This window comes from Callionymus lyra, chromosome 11 (assembly GCF_982586985.1).
Source record: "Callionymus lyra chromosome 11, fCalLyr1.hap1.1, whole genome shotgun sequence".
Taxonomy (NCBI): Eukaryota; Metazoa; Chordata; class Actinopteri; order Syngnathiformes; family Callionymidae; genus Callionymus; species Callionymus lyra.
In genome coordinates, this window is record NC_141828.1 from 3,721,154 (window position 1) to 3,745,024 (window position 23,871).

Consider the following 23,871-nt stretch of genomic DNA (forward strand, 5'->3'; position numbering starts at 1 on the left):
CCACATTAATAAGACCATTCCGAGTCAAAGGATCTTAAATACTGATCAACACACTGACCGGTCATGACCAACTTATCCTTTGACTTGACCTTGTCACGGTGCTTTCATTGCACATCAGGGTAAGAACAGCGTGTCCTTCCCTCTGATGGCCTTCGACATGTCTGTGTTTATTTCCTGCTGGAGGAGATTCTCTGGCCAGTCATGGAACATTAGATGAACCATTGGGCTGTGTGATGCTTGTTTATCTGGCCTGTCTGCCTCGCATCTCTGGGTGTGAGTGAGTGTGTGTGAGTGAGTGTGTGTGAGTGTGTGTGTGCGAGCCATGATGCTTGGTTGAGCTGATGGATATGAATACTGGCTCAACGAAGAGCTAAACGGAGAGATGGACACGGAGCATAAGTGCAGGGATGTTGTTGCTGAAGGCCATTTGCACAGATCAAATACAATCCATTGGTCTCACCGATTAAAAGGCTGAGAAACGATGGGGAGAAGGTAGGATGAGATGGAGGGAGGATGAGATGGAGGGAGGATGAGATGAAGGTAGATGGAGGGAGGATGAGATGGAGGGAGGATGAGATGAAGGTAGATGGAGGGAGGATGAGATGGAGGGAGGATGAGATGGAGGGAGGATGAGATGAAGGTAGGATGAGATGGAGGGAGGATGAGATGAAGGTAGATGAAGGGAGGATGAGATGGAGGGAGGATGAGATGGAGGGAGGATGAGATGAAGGTAGATGGAGGGAGGATGAGATGAAGGTAGGATGAGATGGAGGGAGGATGAGATGGAGGGAGGATGAGATGGAGGGAGGATGAGATGGAGGGAGGATGAGATGAAGGTAGGATGAGATGGAGGGAGGATGAGATGAAGGGAGGATGAGATGGAGGGAGGATGAGATGAAGGTAGATGAAGGGAGGATGAGATGGAGGGAGGATAAGATGAAGGTAGATGAAGGGAGGATGAGATGGAGGGAGGATGAGATGAAGAGAGGATGAGATGGAGGGAGGATGAGATGAAGGGAGGATGAGATGTAGGTAGATGAAGGGAGGATGAGATGAAGGTAGATGAAGGGAGGATGAGATGGAGGGAGGATGAGATGAAGGGAGGATGAGATGAAGGGAGGATGAGATGGAGGGAGGATGAGATGAAGGGAGGATGAGATGGAGGGAGGATGAGATGAAGGGAGAATGAGATGAAGGGAGGATGAGATGGAGGGGGGATGAGATGAAGGGAGGATGAGATGGAGGGAGGATGAGATGAAGGGAGGATGAGATGGAGGGAGGATGAGATGAAGGGAGGATGAGATGAAGGGAGGATGAGATGGAGGGAGGATGAGATGAAGGGAGGATGAGATGAAGGGAGGATGAGATGGAGGGGGGATGAGATGAAGGGAGAATGAGATGAAGGGAGAATGAGATGAAGGGAGGATGAGATCAAGCTTTGAGCATCTGATACACTTCTCTACCAACAATCCTTCAGTAAATGACGTGTACAATGTTTGATTAGAAGGAATTGATTGAGAGACTCTGGGTAATGCGGTGTAATAACGGTGTAATAACTGTGTAATAACGGTGTAATAACGTCACTTCACTGATGGATGCTGGTGACACACCTTTGGCTTGTTGTTCACTCGCAGCCTTGGCTCCTGCGATGTTTGTCCATAAGCCACAATAACACTTCTGTAGGCGAGACATGTCTTTGGATATAACAGCAGTTCTTATATATAACAGCAGTTCTTAGATATAACAGCAGTTCTTAGATATAACAGCAGTTCTTAGATATAACAGCAGTTCTTAGATATAACAGCAGTTCTTAGATATAACAGCAGTTCTTAGATATAACAGCAGTTCTTAGATATAACAGCAGTTCTTAGATATAACAGCAGTTCTTAGATATAACAGCAGTTTTTAGATATAACAGCAGTTTTTAGATATAACAGCAGTTCTTAGATATAACAGCAGTTCTTAGATATAACAGCAGTTCTTATCTTGAAACAAAAGCATTGAGAACCAGAACCAAGAACTCTAAACTTCCACCAGAGAACAAACCACTTGATTTTTGTCACACATGCATCGACTCTTAAGATTCCTCACTCAGGTGTTTATCCAACATGTACTTTTGTTCAGTGACTGGCAGGACTTGAAACTATGTTGCCCAAAACTGGCCTCGAGAAGAGTATTCGTTTATATTCATGAATATACAGTGCCTTGCGAAAGTATTCGGCCCCTTGAACCTTTCAACATTTCGCCACATTTCAGGCTTCAAACATAAAGATATAAAATTTTAATTGTTTGTCATGAATCAACAACAAGTGACACAATCGTGAAGTGGAACGAAATTTATTGGATAATTTAAACTTTTTTAACAAATAAAAAACTGAAAAGTGGGGCGTGCAATATTATTCGGCCCCCTTGCGCTAATACTCTGTAGCGCCACCTTTTGCTGCAATTCCAGCTGCAAGTCTCTTGGGGTATGTCTATCAGTTTTGCACATCGAGAGACTGGAATTCTTGCCCATTCTTCCTTCAAAACAGCTGGAGCTCAGTGAGGTTGGATGGAGAGCGTTTGTGAACAGCAGTCTTCAGCTCTTTCCACAGATTCTCCATTGGATTCAGGTCTGGACTTTGACTTGGCCATTCTAACACCTGGATACGTCTATTTGTGAACCATTCCATTGTAGATTTGGCTTTATGTTTTGGATCATTGTCCTGTTGGAAGATAAATCTCCGTCCCAGTCTCAGGTCTTTTGCAGACTCCAACAGGTTTTCTTCCAGAATGGTCCTGTATTTGGCTCCATCCATCTTCCCATCAATTGTAGCCATCTTCCCTGTCCCTGCTGAAGAAAAGCAGGCCCAAACCATGATGCTGCCACCACCATGTTTGACTGGGTTGATGGTGTGTTCAGGGTGATGAGCTGTGTTGCTTTTACGCCAAACATATCGTTTTGCATTGTGGCCAAAAAGTGGCTTTCTTCTTGCCACTCTTCCATAAAGGCCAGATGTGTGCAGTGCACGACTGATTGTTGTCCTATGGACAGACTCTCCCACCTCAGCTGGAGTTATCTGCAGTTCATCCAGAGTGATCATGGACCTCTTGGCTGCATCTCTGATCAGTCTTCTCCTTGTTTGAGATGAAAGTTTGGAGGGACGGCGGGTCTTGGTAGATTTGCAGTGGTCTGATACTCCTTCCATTTCAATAGAATTGCTTGCACAGTGCTCCTTGAGATGTTTAAAGCTTGGGAAATCTTTTTGTATCCAAATCCGGCTTTAAACTTCTCCAACAGTATCTCGGACCTGCCTGGTGTGTTCCTTTGTCTTCATGGTTCTCTCTTTAAACAGAACCCTGAGACGATCAAAGAGCAGGTGCATTTATACGGAGACTTGATTACACACAGGTGCCTTCTATTGATCATCATCAGTCATTTAGGACAACATTGGATCATTCAAAGATCCTCACTGAACTTCTGGAGTGAGTTTGCTGCACTGAAAGTAAAGGAGGCGAATAATATTGCACGCCCCACTTTTCAGTTTTTTATTTGTTAAAAAAGTTTAAATGATCCAATAAATTTCGTTCCACTTCACGATTGTGTCACTTGTTGTTGATTCATGACAAAAAATTAAAATTTTATTGAAGCCTGAAATGTGGCGAAATGTTGAAAGGTTCAAGGGGGCCGAATACTTTCACAAGGCACTGTATATATATATATATATATATATATATATTTGAAAGAAAGACATTTTTATTTCAAGTGTCAACAGTAAACTTTGCAACAGGCCATGTTTTGTTCTGTCAGGATTCTTTTGGCCGCGAGGCGCTGAAAATCATTCATTCTGACTCTTGAACCCACTTCTACACTCACCCCTGTGAGAACTTTTCTAAAAACCTCGCATCGAAACGTAACACTTGTTAACTTCACTCACAACACAGACGACTTTAACTGGAAAAAGAGTGGAAGGCTGGTGTCGTTGTGTTGCCTCTGGTTCTCAGAGCCTCGGCCTCACATTATCCAAATGTATTCAGTCTCTGGTCATGAGTATAGATTAGTATCCGTGCTGAGAGAGGATGTATCGCTGTCAGCACGTGAGCAGCTGTCCAAATAGATGGTAAACACATGTTAATTACCTGGTCCTGCATTTAGCCGCGACTCTTGGCCAGATGGCATGTGGCCTGTAGAAAGCCCTCCATTACTGCTCGTCCAGGACCGAACCAATCCACCACTGAGCCCACTTGCCGAGGTCTCACTGGGTCCACGACGGGCCCCTGTTGTCGCACACCTATAATTTACCCCCCCCACGAGTGCTTTCCACGTGGCCACAGCAAAAAGCGGTCCCTCATTGTCGGGGTCCGGTAATTGTAGTCTCGTTTAGAAGCCGCAAGTAGCAATTAGCACAGAGTTGGCATTATACAGGCTTGGATTTGCATCCCTGCTGTGGGCGAAATGCTGCTTTAATACGCTTTGTTTTCCTCACATAGAATTAGCTAAAGAGACTTTTATCATATTCACGCTCCCGACTTTTATCCTCCGAGCTTATGCACCTCTTTCATCTTCTCTCTTTCAAGTGTTTCTCTGCTGCCTAAATAGTTCTTCTTCTCCTTCCTCCCACAGAAGCCGTCATGGTCGTGCAGGAGATGGTGGAGAAGAAGGTGGTGATCGATCGCACCAACATGAGCTGGTTGTCCTTCACCCTGAACTCCATCCAAGATGTCCAAGATATTCAGTTGCTCTTGAACACCATCCTCTCCCTGAAACTGGTCCAACCCTCCGTGCGCATCTGCAGTCCTGTGATCAGAAAGTACCTGGACAGGTGAGACCAGACTCCTTATATGACCTGTTTGATGGAAGTTTACTTTCATCTGGTTTAGCATCAGATTCTTTTGACAAATATTTCAAACATTTGATTTTCTTCCCTCACAAAGTACTATATATGTGTAGTATTATCCAGTACTTGACTCTGGTGTTGTGATAGTGTAGTAACAAGTATATATGTGTAGTATTGTCCAGTACTTGACTCTGGTGTTGTGATAGTGTAGTAACAAGTATATATGTTTAGTATTGTCCAGTACTTGACTCTGGTGTTGTGATAGTGTAGTAACAAGTATATATGTGTAGTATTGTCCAGTACTTGACTCTGGCGTTGTGATAGTGTAGTAAAAAGTATATATGTCTAGTATTGTCCAGTACTTGACTCTGGTGTTGTGATAGTGTAGTAAAAAGTATATATGTCTAGTATTGTCCAGTACTTGACTCTGGTGTTGTGATAGTGTAGTAAAAAGTATATATGTGTAGTATTGTCCAGTACTTGACTCTGGTGTTGTGATAGTGTAGTAAAAAGTATATATGTCTAGTATTGTCCAGTACTTGACTCTGGTGTTGTGATAGTGTAGTAACAAGTATATATGTGTAGTATTGTCCAGTACTTGACTCTGGTGTTGTGATAGTGTAGTAACAAGTATATATGTGTAGTATTGTCAGTACTTGACTCTGGTGTTGTGATAGTGTAGTAACAAGTATATATGTTTAGTATTGTCCAGTACTTGACTCTGGTGTTGTGATAGTGTAGTAACAAGTATATATGTGTAGTATTGTCCAGTACTTGACTCTAGTGTTATGATAGTCTAGTAACAAGTATATATGTGTAGTATTGTCCAGTACTTGACTCTAGTGTTATGATAGTGTAGTAACAAGTATATATGTGTAGTATTGTCCAGTACTTGACACTAGTGTTATGATAGTGTAGTAACAAGTATATATGTGTAGTATTGTCCAGTACTTGACTCTAGTGTTATGATAGTGTAGTAACAAGTATATATGTGTAGTATTGTCCAGTACTTGACTCTGGTGTTATGATAGTGTACAAGAAGGTTCAGAGTAGACTCTACTTTCTGAGGAGGCTTCGATCATTTAACATCTGCAAGAAGCTCCTCTGCATGTTCTACCAGTCTGTGGTGGCCAGTGTCCTGTTCTATGCTGTGGTGTGTTGGGGTGGAAATGTGTCCAAGAGGAGTGTCAACAGGTTGGACAGGTTGATCAGGAGGGCTGGTTCTGTGGTTGGAATGAAGCTGGACTCACTGGTGACAGTTGCTGAGAGGATATCATTGAACAAACTACTGTCCATCATGGATGATGACAGTCATCCTCTGAACACTGTCATCAGTGAGCAGAGAAGCAGAATGAGTGCACGAATGCTCCTACCCAGGTGCAAAACAAATAGACTCAGGGACTCATTCATCCCTCGGGCTATTAAATTGTACAATTCTGAGTTCGGGGGCAGGAGTGGAGTGAAAGTATCTGGATGTTCTGTTCCATGTTAGTCTCTGTATCTTTGTCTTTGTTGTTTTTCTTTCCTTGACCTATGTTCTTTGTCTTTGTCTTTAGACTTAGATTGTGTCATCTTGTTCTTCCTCTTTATGTTCTTCTTATTTTATTTTTTATGTATTATTTTTTATTGTTTATGAAAAATTGCTGGCTATTGGTAAAAAACAATTTCCCAAAGGAGACCTCCTGAGGTATCAATAAAGTTTTACCTTACCTTACCTTACCTTAACAAGTATATATGTGTAGTATTGTCCAGTACTTGACTCTGGTGTTGTGATAGTGTAGTAACAAGTATATATGTGTAGTATTGTCCAGTACTTGACTCTGGTGTTGTGATAGTGTAGTAACAAGTATATATGTATAGTATTGTCCAGTACTTGACTCTGGTGTTGTGATAGTGTAGTAACAAGTATATATGTGTAGTATTGTCCAGTACTTGACTCTGGTGTTGTGATAGTGTAGTAACAAGTATATATGTGTAGTATTGTCCAGTACTTGACTCTGGTGTTGTGATAGTGTAGTAACAAGTATATATGTGTAGTATTGTCCAGTACTTGACTCTGGTGTTGTGATAGTGTAGTAACAAGTATATATGTGTAGTATTGTCTAGTACTTGACTCTGGTGTTGTGATAGTGTAGTAACAAGTATATATGTGTAGTATTGTCCAGTACTTGACTCTGGTGTTGTGATAGTGTAGTAACAAGTATATATGTGTAGTATTGTCCAGTACTTGACTCTGGTGTTGTGATAGTGTAGTAACAAGTATATATGTGTAGTAACACCACTAATTTTAACACCAAAAAGAACAAACGTGAATATTTTCATGTTAATTGTAACTAAAAGGGTTGAAATATTTTCTTTCACTTTCACTTAATCAAAATATAAACGTGCACGACTGAGATCGTCTCTAATCTCTTGTTGATAAAAATGAGTCACTAAAGGCTATCTTTGTCTCTTTGATCATCCCTCTGATCACACCCCGGGTCACACCCCGGGTCACACCCCGGGTCACACCCCGGGTCACACCCCGGGTCACACCCCGGGTCACACCCCGGGTCACACCCCGGGTCACAGCTCAGTCATGGAGACAATGACTGTTTACAAAAGTCTTGTTGAAGTCGTCTCATGACCTTCACCCCTTCACCTGTAGATGCTCCTGATGCTGCAGAAGTTCACACTTTTGTTCCCAACACTGCTGATGTGATTCCTGCTCCCCTTCCACGCATGTGTGTGTGTCACTGTGTGTGTGTCACTGTGTGTGTGTCACTGTGTGTGTGTCACTGTGTGTGTGTCACTGTGTGTGTGTGTGTCACTGTGTGTGTGTGTGTCACTGTGTGTGTGTCACTGTGTGTGTGTGTGTCACCGTGTGTGTGTGTGTGTCACCGTGTGTGTGTGTGTGTCACCGTGTGTGTGTGTGTGTCACCGTGTGTGTGTGTGTGTCACCGTGTGTGTGTGTGTCACCGTGTGTGTGTGTGTGTGTCACCGTGTGTGTGTGTGTCACCGTGTGTGTCACCGTGTGTGTGTGTGTCACCGTGTGTGTGTGTGTGTCACCGTGTGTGTGTGTGTGTCACCTTGTGTGTGTGTGTCACTGTGTGTGTGTCACCATGTGTGTGTGTGTCACCGTGTGTGTGTGTGTGTCACCGTGTGTGTGTGTGTCACCGTGTGTGTCACTGTGTGTGTGTCACCGTGTGTGTGTGTGTGTCACCGTGTGTGTGTGTGTGTCACCGTGTGTGTGTGTGTGTCACCGTGTGTGTGTGTGTCACCGTGTGTGTGTGTGTGTCACCGTGTGTGTGTGTGTGTCACCGTGTGTGTGTGTGTGTCACCGTGTGTGTGTGTGTGTCACCGTGTGTGTGTGTCACCGTGTGTGTGTGTGTGTCACCGTGTGTGTGTGTGTCACCGTGTGTGTCACCGTGTGTGTGTGTGTCACCGTGTGTGTCACCGTGTGTGTGTGTGTGACCGTGTGTGTGTGACCGTGTGTGTGTTTGTATCAAGTGAGCATGTTATTATGCACACGGCACTAACTGCTGGCGTCTCGTTCGTGTCTTGATAACAACGATAGTTTCTATTGAGTGTTTGTGATCGATTTGATCAAAGTTATGACTTTCTTTTGAATCCTTGGTCTTTTCCTTCATCATTTCCTGTTCAAAGGTTAAGGTCGACATGTTTGGTCGAACGATTGGAAAATAATTGCATTTTCATTCTTTCTCAATGTTCTTTTTTTTATGTTTTTTTAAATAGAAGTAATTAAGTGTATTTCTCCGTTTGTTGAGATAAAGGCTAATTTACTTATTGAATTAAAACGGAGGTAGATTTAGTTCCATTACAGTATTTAACGACATGATATAAAGCCTTGTACACATTCACTGAAAATACTTTATGAACAAAAATGTGCTCAAAATATGTTAATATTTCACATTCGGTAATAAATCCACGAGTCGTGAGCATCTTTGTTCGCACGTGTGAACTTCACGGGTCTTTAGTTCTGAAATATTCCTTCACTAGTGGGAAACAAAACAACGTGGAAATACAAGGTTGGTCTTGATTCATATCAAGTGTTTGTTTACTTGCTTCAGAAGAAAAAACAAGAAAAAGGTAAAATTTTAAACGTTAGAAGGAAACAGACGGTCTGTGAAGTAAATGAAATGGTGGAACAAAATACTAACAGTTAATGTGGAACAAAGTGCAAACAACCCTGCAGTGTCAAGATGAACACAAAGTCCAGAAGTAAATAACACGTCAAATAACACTTCGCTGCTACAACATGAATTAGGTTTTGTGAAAACATGTGTAAAACAAGTATATAATCCTGTATTAGAACATAATGTAAACACGCTTTAAAAACAACTTGAAAACAAGAAACTGTGACGTTAGTGCGACACGCGTCTGCAGATCCAGATCCAAGATGGCGGAGGAAACATTAAACGACCTGCAATTTTTTATACTGAAAAATCCGTCTCAAGATTCCATGATTGTCAACGGGTTCGATTTAACCATTAATTCTGTTTCGTTTTCGGGACGTTATGTAGTCACATGACTCTCAACTCTCCGCTTCAACCCGTTTGAAACATTTGTTTTACGACACTTTTTCGTAGGAGGTTTGAGTAATTGTGGAAGAAATGTTCAAATTGCAGACTTTTTTTTGTTGACTTAGTGGTAAAAAAAACTTGTTCACTGGTCGCTCAGGATTGAAGGAATAACGAGCGTTTTCTGAGGCGATCATGTGATGAACAGGAAGTCGACATCAACTCTGACAAGTTTGTTGTTGTTGACTTTCATGCGTCGAACGTTTCTCTCGTCGCTACAGAACAGAATCAGAATCAGAAAACCTTTATTAGTCCCTCGAGGGGAAATTCGGTTTAACAACAGCAAGAGAAATAAAAACACCCAGAAATAAAAACGAGAAAGAAAATCAAAATAGAATAAAAGATAAATCTGCGCTATATAATATTTACACAATCATATTTACGTAAATAACAAGAGGTGCAGTTAAATAGTTATCTTGGTGTGTTCTTGTTGTGGAGTCTGATGGCAGCAGGAGGAAGGAGGTACCTCTCCCTCACACACCTGGGATGGAGCATCCTATCACTGATGGAGCTCCTCAATGCCCTCAGTGTGTGCTGGAGAGGGTGAGACAAGTTCCTCCTCATGGAGCCCAGCTTGCTCCGCATCCTCCCTCCAGTCACTTCCTCCACAGGATCCAGGGGGCGCCCTAGGACGTAACCGGCCTTCTTAATAAGGCTGTCCAGTTTAGCCCTATCCTTTGCTGTCATACTGCTCCCCCAGCAGACCACACCGTTGAAGATGGCAGAGGCCACTACTGAGTCATAGAATGACTTCAGGAGTGGCCCCTGGACACCAAACCACCTCAACCTCCGGAGCAGGTAGATTCTACTCCGCCCTTTTTTATAAAGAGCAGCAGTGTTATCCACCCAGTCCAGGCGGTTGTTGAGGTGAACACCCAGGAACTTGTAAGACGTGACGATCTCAATGTCCCTGGATGTTCAGTGGTGAGGGGGAGATGGAGGGACACCGCCGGAAATCCACAATCAACTCCTTAGTTTTGCTGGAGTTGATCTGGAGGTGGTTGAACAGCAACGTCAACTATGTTATTTCTTCTTGTTTCTTCGATCCGTGTTCTTTGTCGTGTCGTTCTTCAGCTGCTGGATGTCGACTGTCGTAGCGTCACGTCTCTCCTCGTTCAACCCTCATCAGTGCGTCCTGAAGAGCAGCAAACCTTAAAGTCAGGAAATGTTGTCGTAAAGAACCTTAATGTTGCTACACGTGTGCGTTAGTAAGTGTTTTAAAATGTAATTTAATTAAATTTCCATCCAAAATGTTCTCAGCGGAAACTGTTACTCGACGTGACTTATTGAAAGTCGCATGAAACAGCAGGTTCCTGGTGTCATGATCAGCGTCTCGTTTACCTTCTCAGACTCTTCTGAGGAAGAGGAGGTGAGACGAGGAAGATGGATTTGTCTCCTTCATGTCTTCACACAATTGTTATTCCTTAACGGCTTAATTGGTTGGAAAGTGTCTGACCTGCGAAGTTGACGTGACATGACAGTTAAATTGTACCTGCGGGAAATTATCCATCGTTTGACATCTTCAGCTCTATTTCTGGTGGATTAAGAAGAGGATGAGAGAGAGGGAGGGAGAGAGAGAGGGAAATAGAGGGAGAGAGAGGGAGGGAGAGGGAGGGAGAGAGAGGGAGAGAGAGGGAGAGAGAGAGGGAGAGAGAGGGAGAGAGAGAGGGAGAGAGAGGGAGAGAGAGAGGGAGAGGGAGGGAAATAGAGGGAGAGAGGGAGGGAGAGAGAGGGAGGGAGAGAGAGAGGGAGAGAGTCGAGCACGAAGCTGTGAGGAATATGTCTCACAATATTTTACGGTTTAAAAACGATTGAAATGTTTATTTCTTCTACACCTTCTCCTTTAAGATACGTTCGTTTTATCTTATATTTTCTGATCCCAATACAAAATATTTTATTATATATTAATATATATATTAATATATATATTAATATATATATTATTATATATATTCCCAATCTTTCTCCTGGTTAAGCAGACAAAAGAATGAATAAACACACGACCGGCACTTGGATGTAAAAGCTTGAAAATGATGTTTTGCTTTTGACTTTTTATCTGATTAGATAAAAGTGTGAAAACTCTGACGGCTCAGAAAACCATCACGATGCTATAATTACAAATTGCTTTTCACTGTTTACCGCCGTCGTCGGGCGACTGTTGGTCTCCTCCTCCCAACATCTCGTTGACCGGCCTCTCGACTGGAGCTGAATAATGTCGTTCCTCTTCATTTCCATCAGAGGAGCTCGTTCATCTCTGTTGACGAGATCCTCGAGGGTCGAGCGTGTTGGAGGTCCTGGAGGGTCGAGCATGTTGGAGGTCCTCGAGGGTCGAGCATGTTGGAGGTCCTGGAGGGTCGAGCGTGTTGGAGGTCCTGGAGGGTCGAGCATGTTGGAGGTCCTCGAGGGTCGAGCATGTTGGAGGTCCTGGAGGGTCGAGCATGTTGGAGGTCCTGGACCGTCATGCTTTTGCATCCACTTCTCTTATCTGCTTATTGTGTCAGAAAAATACCTGAAAAGCTCTCAGTCTTTTTTCTTCTTGCTGACTTGCTTTACCTCTGCCTCGCTCTCGATGCCCTTCTGCTCTGACCTCTGTGTGATTGACATGGTAATTAGCCAATCAGCCGAGAGCCGCAACCCTGTCACAGTGAAGTGGTCTCTCTCCTCCGTCCTCCACTTCCTGTCCCTCTCCATGATGGCGACTCTCCTGACCGTGAGAGGGATACGTCTGTCGTCTTCACGCCACATTAGCACTTGAACCCTCGGCTCGGGCCGGGGTCGGCCGAGGTCGGCAGGAGCTGTCAGAGGAGGCGGCAGAAGAGCGAGGACACGGAATAGAAATTAAAAAGGAGAAAATGGGGGTCAAACGTCCCGAGGACAAAAGATGAGAAATTGGGCGAGAAGTTGGACGGCGCTTACGAGGATGAATGCTGAGGTCGAGGGTCAGGAGACTTCTTTAAATACGAGTCTGTCACAAAGGCTCCTCACAGATGTTCACCTGGAAGTGTCGGAGGGATCCGTGGGTCAAGGTTCATCACCTGTAGCTGTCGTAGCTGTGATTGGTCGACACTGGAGGAGGTCGTTTCTCGGAGCAATCTAATGGTTTTCTTTGTCTCCACGCAGGGAAGACTACTCTGCTGCTCTCTCTGCCACCATGGACTGTAAGACGCGCTACGATGTGACGCCATGTGTTCACGACATCCTGTGTGGGCTGATGGAGAAGGAAGACACGCAAGAGCTGCAGAGAGGTTCCAACCCCCTCTTCTAGTCAATGAGAAGATACCAGTCCTTATGATCTTCATGTTTCTTAAAGAGCTGCAGAGAGGTTCCAACCCCCTCTTCTAGTCAATGAGAAGATACCAGTCCTTATGATCTTCATGTTTCTTAAAGAGCTGCAGAGAGGTTCCAACACCCTCTTCTAGTCGATGAAGATACCAGTCCTTATGATCTTCATGTTTCTTAAAGAGCTGCAGAGAGGTTCCAACCCCCTCTTCTAGTCGATGAAGATACCAGTCCTTATGATCTTCATGTTTCTTAAAGAGCTGCAGAGAGGTTCCAACACCCTCTTCTAGTCGATGAAGATACCAGTCCTTATGATCTTCATGTTTCTTAAAGAGCTGCAGAGAGGTTCCAACACCCTCTTCTAGTCGATGAAGATACCAGTCCTTATGATCTTCATGTTTCTTAAAGAGCTGCAGAGAGGTTCCAACACCCTCTTCTAGTCAATGAAGATACCAGTCCTTATGATCTTCATGTTTCTTAAAGAGCTGCAGAGAGGTTCCAACACCCTCTTCTAGTCGATGAAGATACCAGTCCTTATGATCTTCATGTTTCTTAAAGAGCTGCAGAGAGGTTCCAACACCCTCTTCTAGTCAATGAAGATACCAGTCCTTATGATCTTCATGTTTCTTAAAGTCTTTGAGTTAGTTTTCAAAATTAAATGCTCATCACAGAGTATAATGTAGAGTTTCTTAAATGTTATAAACTTGCTAAAAGCAAATGAACACGTTTGTTCATTGATTCACTTCCGAACAAAACTAGATTTCAATATTCAAAGCCTCGGAGTTGAAACATGACCACAAAAGACTCTATTGTTTAAATAGAAAATGAGGAGAAAAAAAAGATAAATGAATCTCCTCGACTGCAGCGTTTGATAAAAATAAGAATGGCATCGAAGTATAGATCCAGAGATTTAACGATCATTCAGAGAAACATTGATTCTGCACGTGAACATGTTTCAAAGCTGTGATTATATCTAAAGGTCACGACCTCTATCACAGATCTGATGAGAACATATTGAAACACTTTCTCATTGAAGAATAAAGTCCTAGTTGACTTGAGGACAGTTTTGTCTCACAGGTGTCTCTTGCTTGTCGTCCTCAGCCATCACCTTCAGGAGTCAGACTGGAGACGTGCAGATGTTCTACGACCTCTTCTTCGCTTTCTTGGAAACGGGTCGTTACAAGGAGGCCTGGCAGATCATCGGGGTAACACATCTACCATCTACTGTCTCTTCATCAACTAGTGTCTTCATAAGAGATTTAAAATGTGAACGATCGTGACGACAAATGCATGATCGTCAGCCTGGCTTTGATGACGCGAGACTCGAACCAGTCTTGGTTCCAGTCAAGACCCCGAGGTGACCTCTCAGGTGTCGATCCACCTCGGGTGTCGATCCACCTCGATCCACCTCGGGTGTCGATCCACCTCAGGTGTCGATCCACCTCGGGTGTCGATCCACCTCAGGTGTGTGGCACTTATGCACCTGATCTGACTTAATATTCGCCCTGAACACACCTGCTCCAGAAGTCAAGTGCAAACAGTACCTGTGAAGCCCAGGAGGGCGGCGGCAGAGCAGAGAAGGAAGGTCACAACATGTCAGAATCCTGTAGAAAGTGAAACTCGTTATAGAGAGAAAGTCAACTTGAGTGACGCCACAGACTCTTCATTCAAATGATAAAGTAAAATGTAAAGTAAAATGGCAGCTCGGAGGAAGTTTGTCTTTTCTGTTATCGTCACAACATCATCAGACGCTTTTGTCTTTGTTTTCTCTCATCCAACCTGGAGCACAAATGTGTTTTTAAATTCATCTCTAGTCAATCCTCTGGTAAGCCTCGTAGATTATTGTGCCGAAGAGGAGCTGCTCAGATAAGAGATGAAATGCTTTGGATAACAGGCAGGAGGAGATAATACGAGTGATAGGGGGATGATCTTGACATCAGCAGAAAGGAAACAAAGCCATTATATTTGCTGATCCTAAAAAGAACAGAAAAATAACTCTTGTTCCTGGTGTGGATTTATGTTATGGACATGTTGTTATTGTTTGTCATTTCCTCCCAGGAAGGATTTATATCCTTATAAGTCTCTGTGTCTCTGAACTGATGACAGTAGTTTACATCTGTTTCAGCTCAACCGCTATTTCATTAGTTTTACTTTTTACATTTCAAAGCAGATGTTTTTCCCTCTGTGGCTCATTTCCTTTAAACATCAACTAGTATCAACTCTGGTGTCATTAAACATCAACTAGTATCAACTCTGGTGTCATTAAACATCAACTAGTATCAACTCTGGTGTCATTAAACATCAACTAGTATCAACTCTGGTGTCATTAAACATCAACTAGTATCAACTCTGGTGTCATTAAACATCAACTAGTATCAACTCTGGTGTCATTAAACATCAACTAGTATCAACTCTGGTGTCATTAAACATCAACTAGTATCAACTCTAGTGTCATTAAACATCAACTAGTATCAACTCTGGTGTCATTAAACATCATCTAGTATCAACTCTAGTGTCATTAAACATCAACTAGTATCAACTCTGGTGTCATTAAACATCAACTAGTATCAACTCTAGTGTCATTAAACATCAACTAGTATCAACTCTGGTGTCATTAAACATCAACTAGTATCAACTCTGGTGTCATTAAACATCAACTAGTATCATCTCTGGTGTCATTAAACATCAACTAGTATCAACTCTGGTGTCATTAAACATCAACTAGTATCAACTCTGGTGTCATTAAACATCAACTAGTATCAACTCTGGTGTCATTAAACATCAACTAGTATCAACTCTGGTGTCATTAAACATCAACTAGTATTAACTCTGGTGTCATTAAACATCAACTAGTATCAACTCTGGTGTCATTAAACATCAACTAGTATCCACTCTGGTGTCATTAAACATCAACTAGTATCCACTCTAGTGTCATTAAACATCAACTAGTATCAACTCTGGTGTCATTAAACATCAACTAGTATCAACTCTGGTGTCATTAAACATCAACTAGTATCTACTCTGGTGTCATTAAACATCAACTAGTATCAACTCTGGTGTCATTAAACATCAACTAGTATTAACTCTGGTGTCATTAAACATCAACTAGTATCAACTCTGGTGTCATTAAACACCAACTAGTATCAACTCTGTTGTCATTAAACATCAACTAGTATCAACTCTGGTGTCATTAAACACCAACTAGTATCAACTCTGGTGTCATTAAACATCAACTAGTATCAACTCTGGTGTCATTAAACATCAACTAGTATCTACTCTGGTGTCATTAAACATCAACTAGTATCAACTCTGGTGTCATTAAACATCAACTAGTATCAACTCTGGTGTCATTAAACATCAACTAGTATCAACTCTGGTGTCATTAAACACCAACTAGTATCAACTCTGGTGTCATTAAACACCAACTAGTATCAACTCTGGTGTCATTAAACATCAACTAGTATCAACTCTGGTGTCATTAAACACCAACTAGTATCAACTCTGGTGTCATTAAACATCAACTAGTATCAACTCTGGTGTCATTAAACACCAACTAGTATCAACTCTGGTGTCCTTAAACATCAACTAGTATCAACTCTGGTGTCATTTAACATCAACTAGTATCAACTCTGGTGTCATTAAACATCAACTAGTATCAACTCTGGTGTCATTAAACATCAACTAGTATCAACTCTGGTGTCATTAAACATCAACTAGTATCAACTCTGGTGTCATTTAACATCAACTAGTATCAACTCTGGTGTCATTAAACACCAACTAGTATCAACTCTGGTGTCATTAAACATCAACTAGTATCAACTCTGGTGTCATTAAACATCAACTAGTATCAACTCTGGTGTCATTAAACATCAACTAGTATCAACTCTGGTGTCATTAAACATCAACTAGTATCAACTCTAGTGTCATTAAACATCAACTAGTATCAACTCTAGTGTCATTAAACATCAACTAGTATCAACTCTGGTGTCATTAAACACCAACTAGTATCAACTCTGGTGTCATTAAACATCAACTAGTATCAACTCTAGTGTCATTAAACATCAACTAGTATCAACTCTGGTGTCATTAAACACCAACTAGTATCAACTCTGGTGTCATTAAACATCAACTAGTATCAACTCTAGTGTCATTAAACATCAACTAGTATCAACTCTGGTGTCATTAAACACCAACTAGTATCAACTCTGGTGTCATTTAACATCAACTAGTATCAACTCTGGTGTCATTAAACATCAACTAGTATCAACTCTGGTGTCATTAAACATCAACTAGTATCAACTCTGGTGTCATTAAACATCAACTAGTATCAACTCTGGTGTCAATAAACATCAACTAGTATCAACTCTGGTGTCATTAAACACCAACTAGTATCAACTCTGGTGTCATTAAACATCAACTAGTATCAACTCTAGTGTCATTAAACATCAACTAGTATCAACTCTAGTATCATTAAACATCAACTAGTATCGACTCTGGTGTCATTAAACATCAGTATCAACTCTAGTGTCATTAAACATCAACTTCCCACATCACAACAACACACTGATGATACAATAGAGTCACACATCACAACAACACACACACACTTATGATACAATAGAGTCACACATCACAACAACACACACACACTTATGATACAATAGAGTCACACATCACAACAACACACACACTGATGATACAATAGAGTCACACATCACAACAACACACACACACACTGATGATACAATAGAGTCACACATCACAACAACACACACACACTGATGATACAATAGAGTCACACATCACAACACACACACACTGATGATACAATAGAGTCACACATCACAACAACACACACACACTGATGATACAATAGAGTCACACATCACAACAACACACACACTGATGATACAATAGTCACACATCACAACAACACACACACTGATGATACAATAGAGTCACACATCACAACAACAGACACACTGATGATACAATAGAGTAACACATCACAACAACACACACACACTGATGATACAATAGAGTCACACATCACAACAACACACACACTGATGATACAATAGAGTCACACATCACAACACACACACACACTGATGATACAATAGAGTCACACATCACAACAACACACACACTGATGATACAATAGAGTAACACATCACAACACACACACACACACTGATGATACAATAGAGTAACACATCACAACAACACACACACACTGATGATACAATAGAGTCACACATCACAACACACACACACTGATGATACAATAGAGTCACACATCACAACACACACACACTGATGATACAATAGAGTCACACATCACAACAACACACACACTGATGATACAATAGAGTAACACATCACAACAACACACACACACTGATGATACAATAGAGTCACACATCACAACACACACACACTAATGATACAATAGAGTCACACATCACAACAACACACACACTGATGATACAATAGAGTCACACATCACAACAACACACACACTGATGATACAATAGAGTAACACATCACAACAACACACACACACTGATGATACAATAGAGTCACACATCACAACACACACACACTGATGATACAATAGAGTCACACATCACAACACACACACACTGATGATACAATAGAGTCACACATCACAACAACACACACACTGATGATACAATAGAGTAACACATCACAACAACACACACACACTGATGATACAATAGAGTCACACATCACAACACACACACACTGATGATACAATAGAGTCACACATCACAACAACACACACACTGATGATACAATAGAGTAACACATCACAACAACAGACACACTGATGATACAATAGAGTAACACATCACAACAACACACACACACTGATGATACAATAGAGTCACACATCACAACAACACACACACACTGATGATACAATAGAGTCACACATCACAACAACACACACTGATGATACAATAGAGTCACACATCACAACAACACACTGATGATACAATAGAGTCACACATCACAACAACACACACTGATGATACAATAGAGTCACACATCACAACAACACACACACACTGATGATACAATAGAGTCACACATCACAACAACACACACACACTTATGATACAATAGAGTCACACATCACAACAACACACACACTGATGATACAATAGAGTCACACATCACAACAACACACACACACACTGATGATACAATAGAGTCACACATCACAACAACACACACACACTGATGATACAATAGAGTCACACATCACAACACACACACACTGATGATACAATAGAGTCACACATCACAACAACACACACACACTGATGATACAATAGAGTCACACATCACAACAACACACACACTGATGATACAATAGTCACACATCACAACAACACACACACTGATGATACAATAGAGTCACACATCACAACAACAGACACACTGATGATACAATAGAGTAACACATCACAACAACACACACACACTGATGATACAATAGAGTCACACATCACAACAACACACACACTGATGATACAATAGAGTCACACATCACAACACACACACACACTGATGATACAATAGAGTCACACATCACAACAACACACACACTGATGATACAATAGAGTAACACATCACAACACACACACACACACTGATGATACAATAGAGTAACACATCACAACAACACACACACACTGATGATACAATAGAGTCACACATCACAACACACACACACTGATGATACAATAGAGTCACACATCACAACCCACACACACTGATGATACAATAGAGTCACACATCACAACAACACACACACTGATGATACAATAGAGTAACACATCACAACAACACACACACACTGATGATACAATAGAGTCACACATCACAACACACACACACTGATGATACAATAGAGTCACACATCACAACAACACACACACTGATGATACAATAGAGTCACACATCACAACAACACACACACTGATGATACAATAGAGTAACACATCACAACAACACACACACACTGATGATACAATAGAGTCACACATCACAACACACACACACTGATGATACAATAGAGTCACACATCACAACACACACACACTGATGATACAATAGAGTCACACATCACAACAACACACACACTGATGATACAATAGAGTAACACATCACAACAACACACACACACTGATGATACAATAGAGTCACACATCACAACACACACACACTGATGATACAATAGAGTCACACATCACAACAACACACACACTGATGATACAATAGAGTAACACATCACAACAACAGACACACTGATGATACAATAGAGTAACACATCACAACAACACACACACACTGATGATACAATAGAGTCACACATCACAACAACACACACACACTGATGATACAATAGAGTCACACATCACAACAACACACACTGATGATACAATAGAGTCACACATCACAACAACACACTGATGATACAATAGAGTCACACATCACAACAACACACACACACTGATGATACAATAGAGTCACACATCACAACAACACACACACACTGATGATACAATAGAGTCACACATCACAACAACACACACTGATGATACAATAGAGTCACACATCACAACAACACACACATGTATAAAGTTTAATGTCAATTCAAAAAGAGAAAAGGAAATAAAAAAGTTCTTCTTCTTTCCATAAAACTGGAGATAAAGTGATGAAAACGATGAAAACTCTCAATAACAAGCATAACTACTTTGTTTTATTTCACCCGGCGAGTGTCAAGTGTCGGTCCAGAGAGTGGCGTCTCTTTAGGCTGTGTTTGGTTTAATTGGCCACTGATTAATCACAGCTAATTAAATGTAATGATAGAGAGAGCTGCAATTTTTGCCAAATTGTCGCGGCAAGGTAGAGGATTGTCAGGTGGCCAAGCTTATTAGTGTGTGCTGGCGAGGTGAGGGAGTGTTGCTAGAGTGCTGTGTGTGCGTGTGTGCGCGTGTGTGTGCGCGTGTGTGTGCGTGCGCGTGTGTGTTTGCGTGTGTGCGCGTGTGCGTGTGTGTGCGCGTGTGCGTGTGTGTGCGCGTGTGTGCGCGTGTGTGTTTGCGTGTGTGCGTGTGTGCGCGTGTGCGTGTGTGTGTGTGTACCAAGTGGTCGTGTTAACTCTGGCGCTGGAGAGGTTGTTAAGTGCAGATGATAGAAGGTCAACTCTTCACTTTTCTTCACGTCTATAAGAAAATATAACATGAAGTCGGGGTCGAACTGACGAATCCTCGACATACAGATGTTGACGATGGAAGGACAGTCTGACCAGATGTTACTCGCAGCTTCCAAACCCCAGAGTTGACCTGAAACGACTGAGTCATGTGACCACCTCAGCGCAGCAGTCACATGACGCCTGCAGTCACGTGACACCTGCAGTCACATGACGCCTGCAGTCACATGACACCTGCAGTCACATGACCAAGATGGTTGAGATTTCATGGTTTTTCTACTCCTTCTGTGGTCAGCTGGAGCTGAAGTGATTCAAGTGAAGTCAACTCTGAGTTCTGTTTGATCGAGGAAGAGAAACATTTACAATTAAAACAGTTATTTATTAAAAGTAAAGAATGATTACAAAACCATACAAACTTAAATAAAACAATAACAAAGAAGGCAAATTATTCAGAAGTTCTCAGACAGTCTCTGTCCGAAACCCTGGTTCACCACCAGAGTCGCTCTAGACTGTGTGTGTGTGTGTGTGTGTGTGTGTGTGTGTGTGTGTGTGTGTGTGTGTGTGTGTGTGTGTGTGTGTGTGTGTGTGTGTGTGTGTGTGTGTGTGTGTGTGTGTGTGTGTGTGTGTGTGTGTGTGTGTGTGTGTGTGTGTGTGTGTGTGTGTGTGTGTGTGTGTGTGTGTGAACCACTAAGACTTTCCCAAGTCAAGGAACTGAGCTCTCGAAGCTCGACTCTCTAAGAAGATTAAACGGAGAGCGAAGCACGTTTTAATTTGAGTCTCTAAATACATAATACCTGGGAGGCCGCGAGTGCAGCAGATTATTCAGGCAGGGATTGACAGAGTTGAGGATTGGAAGTGATGACAGTTGACTCTTTTCTTGACTCTGCTCTCACGGTATGATGGACTCCATCAAAGAGGCCATCAGGGATTGAGCCGCTGATCCTCTCGCTCAGATTAACATCTCGCTCAGATTACCAGGAGGAGGGCGAGACTCCTCAATCCTGGTCTTATCAAAGCCGGGAGATGAAATCCTGATCAGTTATTCCATGATAATCGTGGACCAGTCTGACAATAAAAGATGATTGACAGCTGCCATGTTTATGTGCCCGTTCTATCTTTAGGTTTTTGAGATGCAAGTGTCATCGTCGACTCGTGACCAGACAGCGGAACAAACGCATATGAAGTTACCATGGTTACCATGGTTACCATGATCACGACTCGTATTGTGTTGTTTTGTAAATTGTTGTCGTGTGACGTGTCTTTCCTCCGATAAACTCAAGTGAAAACCTGCTGATGCAAGTGGTCACATGACTCTCTGGTCACGTAGAGAAGATCATCATCTAGACCTGGTCCACCTGGTCCACCTGGTCCACCTGGTCCTCAAGAGCCGCAGTGGCTGCAGGTTTTTGTTCACCTCCAGTGAGGCTTCAGATGAAACCAGCGACACCAGACGATCCACTGATTCACTCCTAAGACACCTGACTGGTGAAAAGTCGTCTTGATTGGTTGGAACAAAAACCTGCAGCCACTGCGGCTCTTGAGGACCAGGAGGACCAGCCCTGGTCTAGAGGTTCCACTCGTGGAGCTCAAACCATCACATGTGAAAATGTTACCATTTGTTTCATTAACGATCTTCAAATCTCTAGTCTCCTGGATTGAAGGCAAAGCCCACGATTCTCAGTTGGTTTGGAAAGCGATGCATCAGGCAGAGGAAGGTGAGTTGAACACAGCCAGGTGAGCTTCCTCCATGACACCTCACCTGTTCAGATGGAGCCGCTGCTGAAGATGGTGGAGATGACGGCCAAGCTGTTGGAGTGTGACCGAGACAAGATGTACAGTTTCGTCTTTGAACTCTGCAGTGAGTTGTTGTTTGTTTACCTGTGTTGATGTTTACCTGTGTTGATGTTGACCTGTTTGGATGTTGACCTGTGTTGATGTTTACCTGTGTGGATGTTTACCTGTGTTGATGTTGACCTGTGTTGATGTTTACCTGTGTTGATGTTTACCTGTGTGGATGTTTACCTGTGTGGATGTTTACCTGTGTTGATGTTTACCTGTGTTGATGTTTACCTGTGTTGATGTTTACCTGTGTGGATGTTTACCTGTGTGGATGTTTACCTGTGTGGACGTTTACCTGTGTGGACGTTAACCTGTGTTGATGTTGACCTGTGTTGATGTTTACCTGTGTGGATGTTGACCTGTGTGGATGTTTACCTGTGTGGATGTTGACCTGTGTGGATGTTTACCTGTGTGGATGTTTACCTGTGTGGATGTTGACCTGTGTGGACGTTTACCTGTGTGGACGTTTACCTGTGTGGACGTTTACCTGTGTGGACGTTAACCTGTGTTGATGTTGACCTGTGTTGATGTTTACCTGTGTGGATGTTTACCTGTGTGGATGTTTACCTGTGTGGACGTTGACCTGTGTGGACGTTGACCTGTGTTGATGTTGACCTGTGTTGATGTTTACCTGTGTGGATGTTTACCTGTGTGGATGTTGACCTGTGTTGATGTTGACCTGTGTGGATGTTTACCTGTGTGGATGTTGACCTGTGTGGATGTTTACCTGTGTGGATGTTTACCTGTGTGGATGTTGACCTGTGTTGATGTTGACCTGTGTGGATGTTTACCTGTGTGGATGTTGACCTGTGTGGATGTTTACCTGTGTGGATGTTTACCTGTGTGGATGTTGACCTGTGTGGATGTTTACCTGTGTGGATGTTTACCTGTGTGGATGTTTACCTGTGTGGATGTTTACCTGTGTGGATGTTGACCTGTGTTGATGTTGACCTGTGTTGATGTTTACCTGTGTGGATGTTGACCTGTGTGGATGTTTACCTGTGTGGATGTTTACCTGTGTGGATGTTGACCTGTGTGGATGTTGACCTGTGTGGATGTTTACCTGTGTGGATGTTTACCTGTGTGGATGTTTACCTGTGTGGATGTTGAC

At 42.3% G+C, this 23,871-nt stretch overlaps 1 protein-coding gene across 1 annotated transcript in view; it reads left to right on the forward strand.

Annotated features, from left to right (window-relative positions):
• The window catches only part of lrpprc (leucine-rich pentatricopeptide repeat containing), a 55,566-nt gene that overhangs the window by 19,031 nt on the left and 12,664 nt on the right, over positions 1 to 23,871 (forward strand). The window contains exons 21-25 of the mRNA XM_087802529.1: positions 4,604 to 4,802; positions 12,518 to 12,642; positions 13,778 to 13,881; positions 22,568 to 22,636; positions 22,689 to 22,779. Coding sequence (XP_087658655.1) covers positions 4,604 to 4,802; positions 12,518 to 12,642; positions 13,778 to 13,881; positions 22,568 to 22,636; positions 22,689 to 22,779 — 588 coding nt within the window. The remainder of the gene's footprint in view (positions 1 to 4,603; positions 4,803 to 12,517; positions 12,643 to 13,777; positions 13,882 to 22,567; positions 22,637 to 22,688; positions 22,780 to 23,871) is intronic.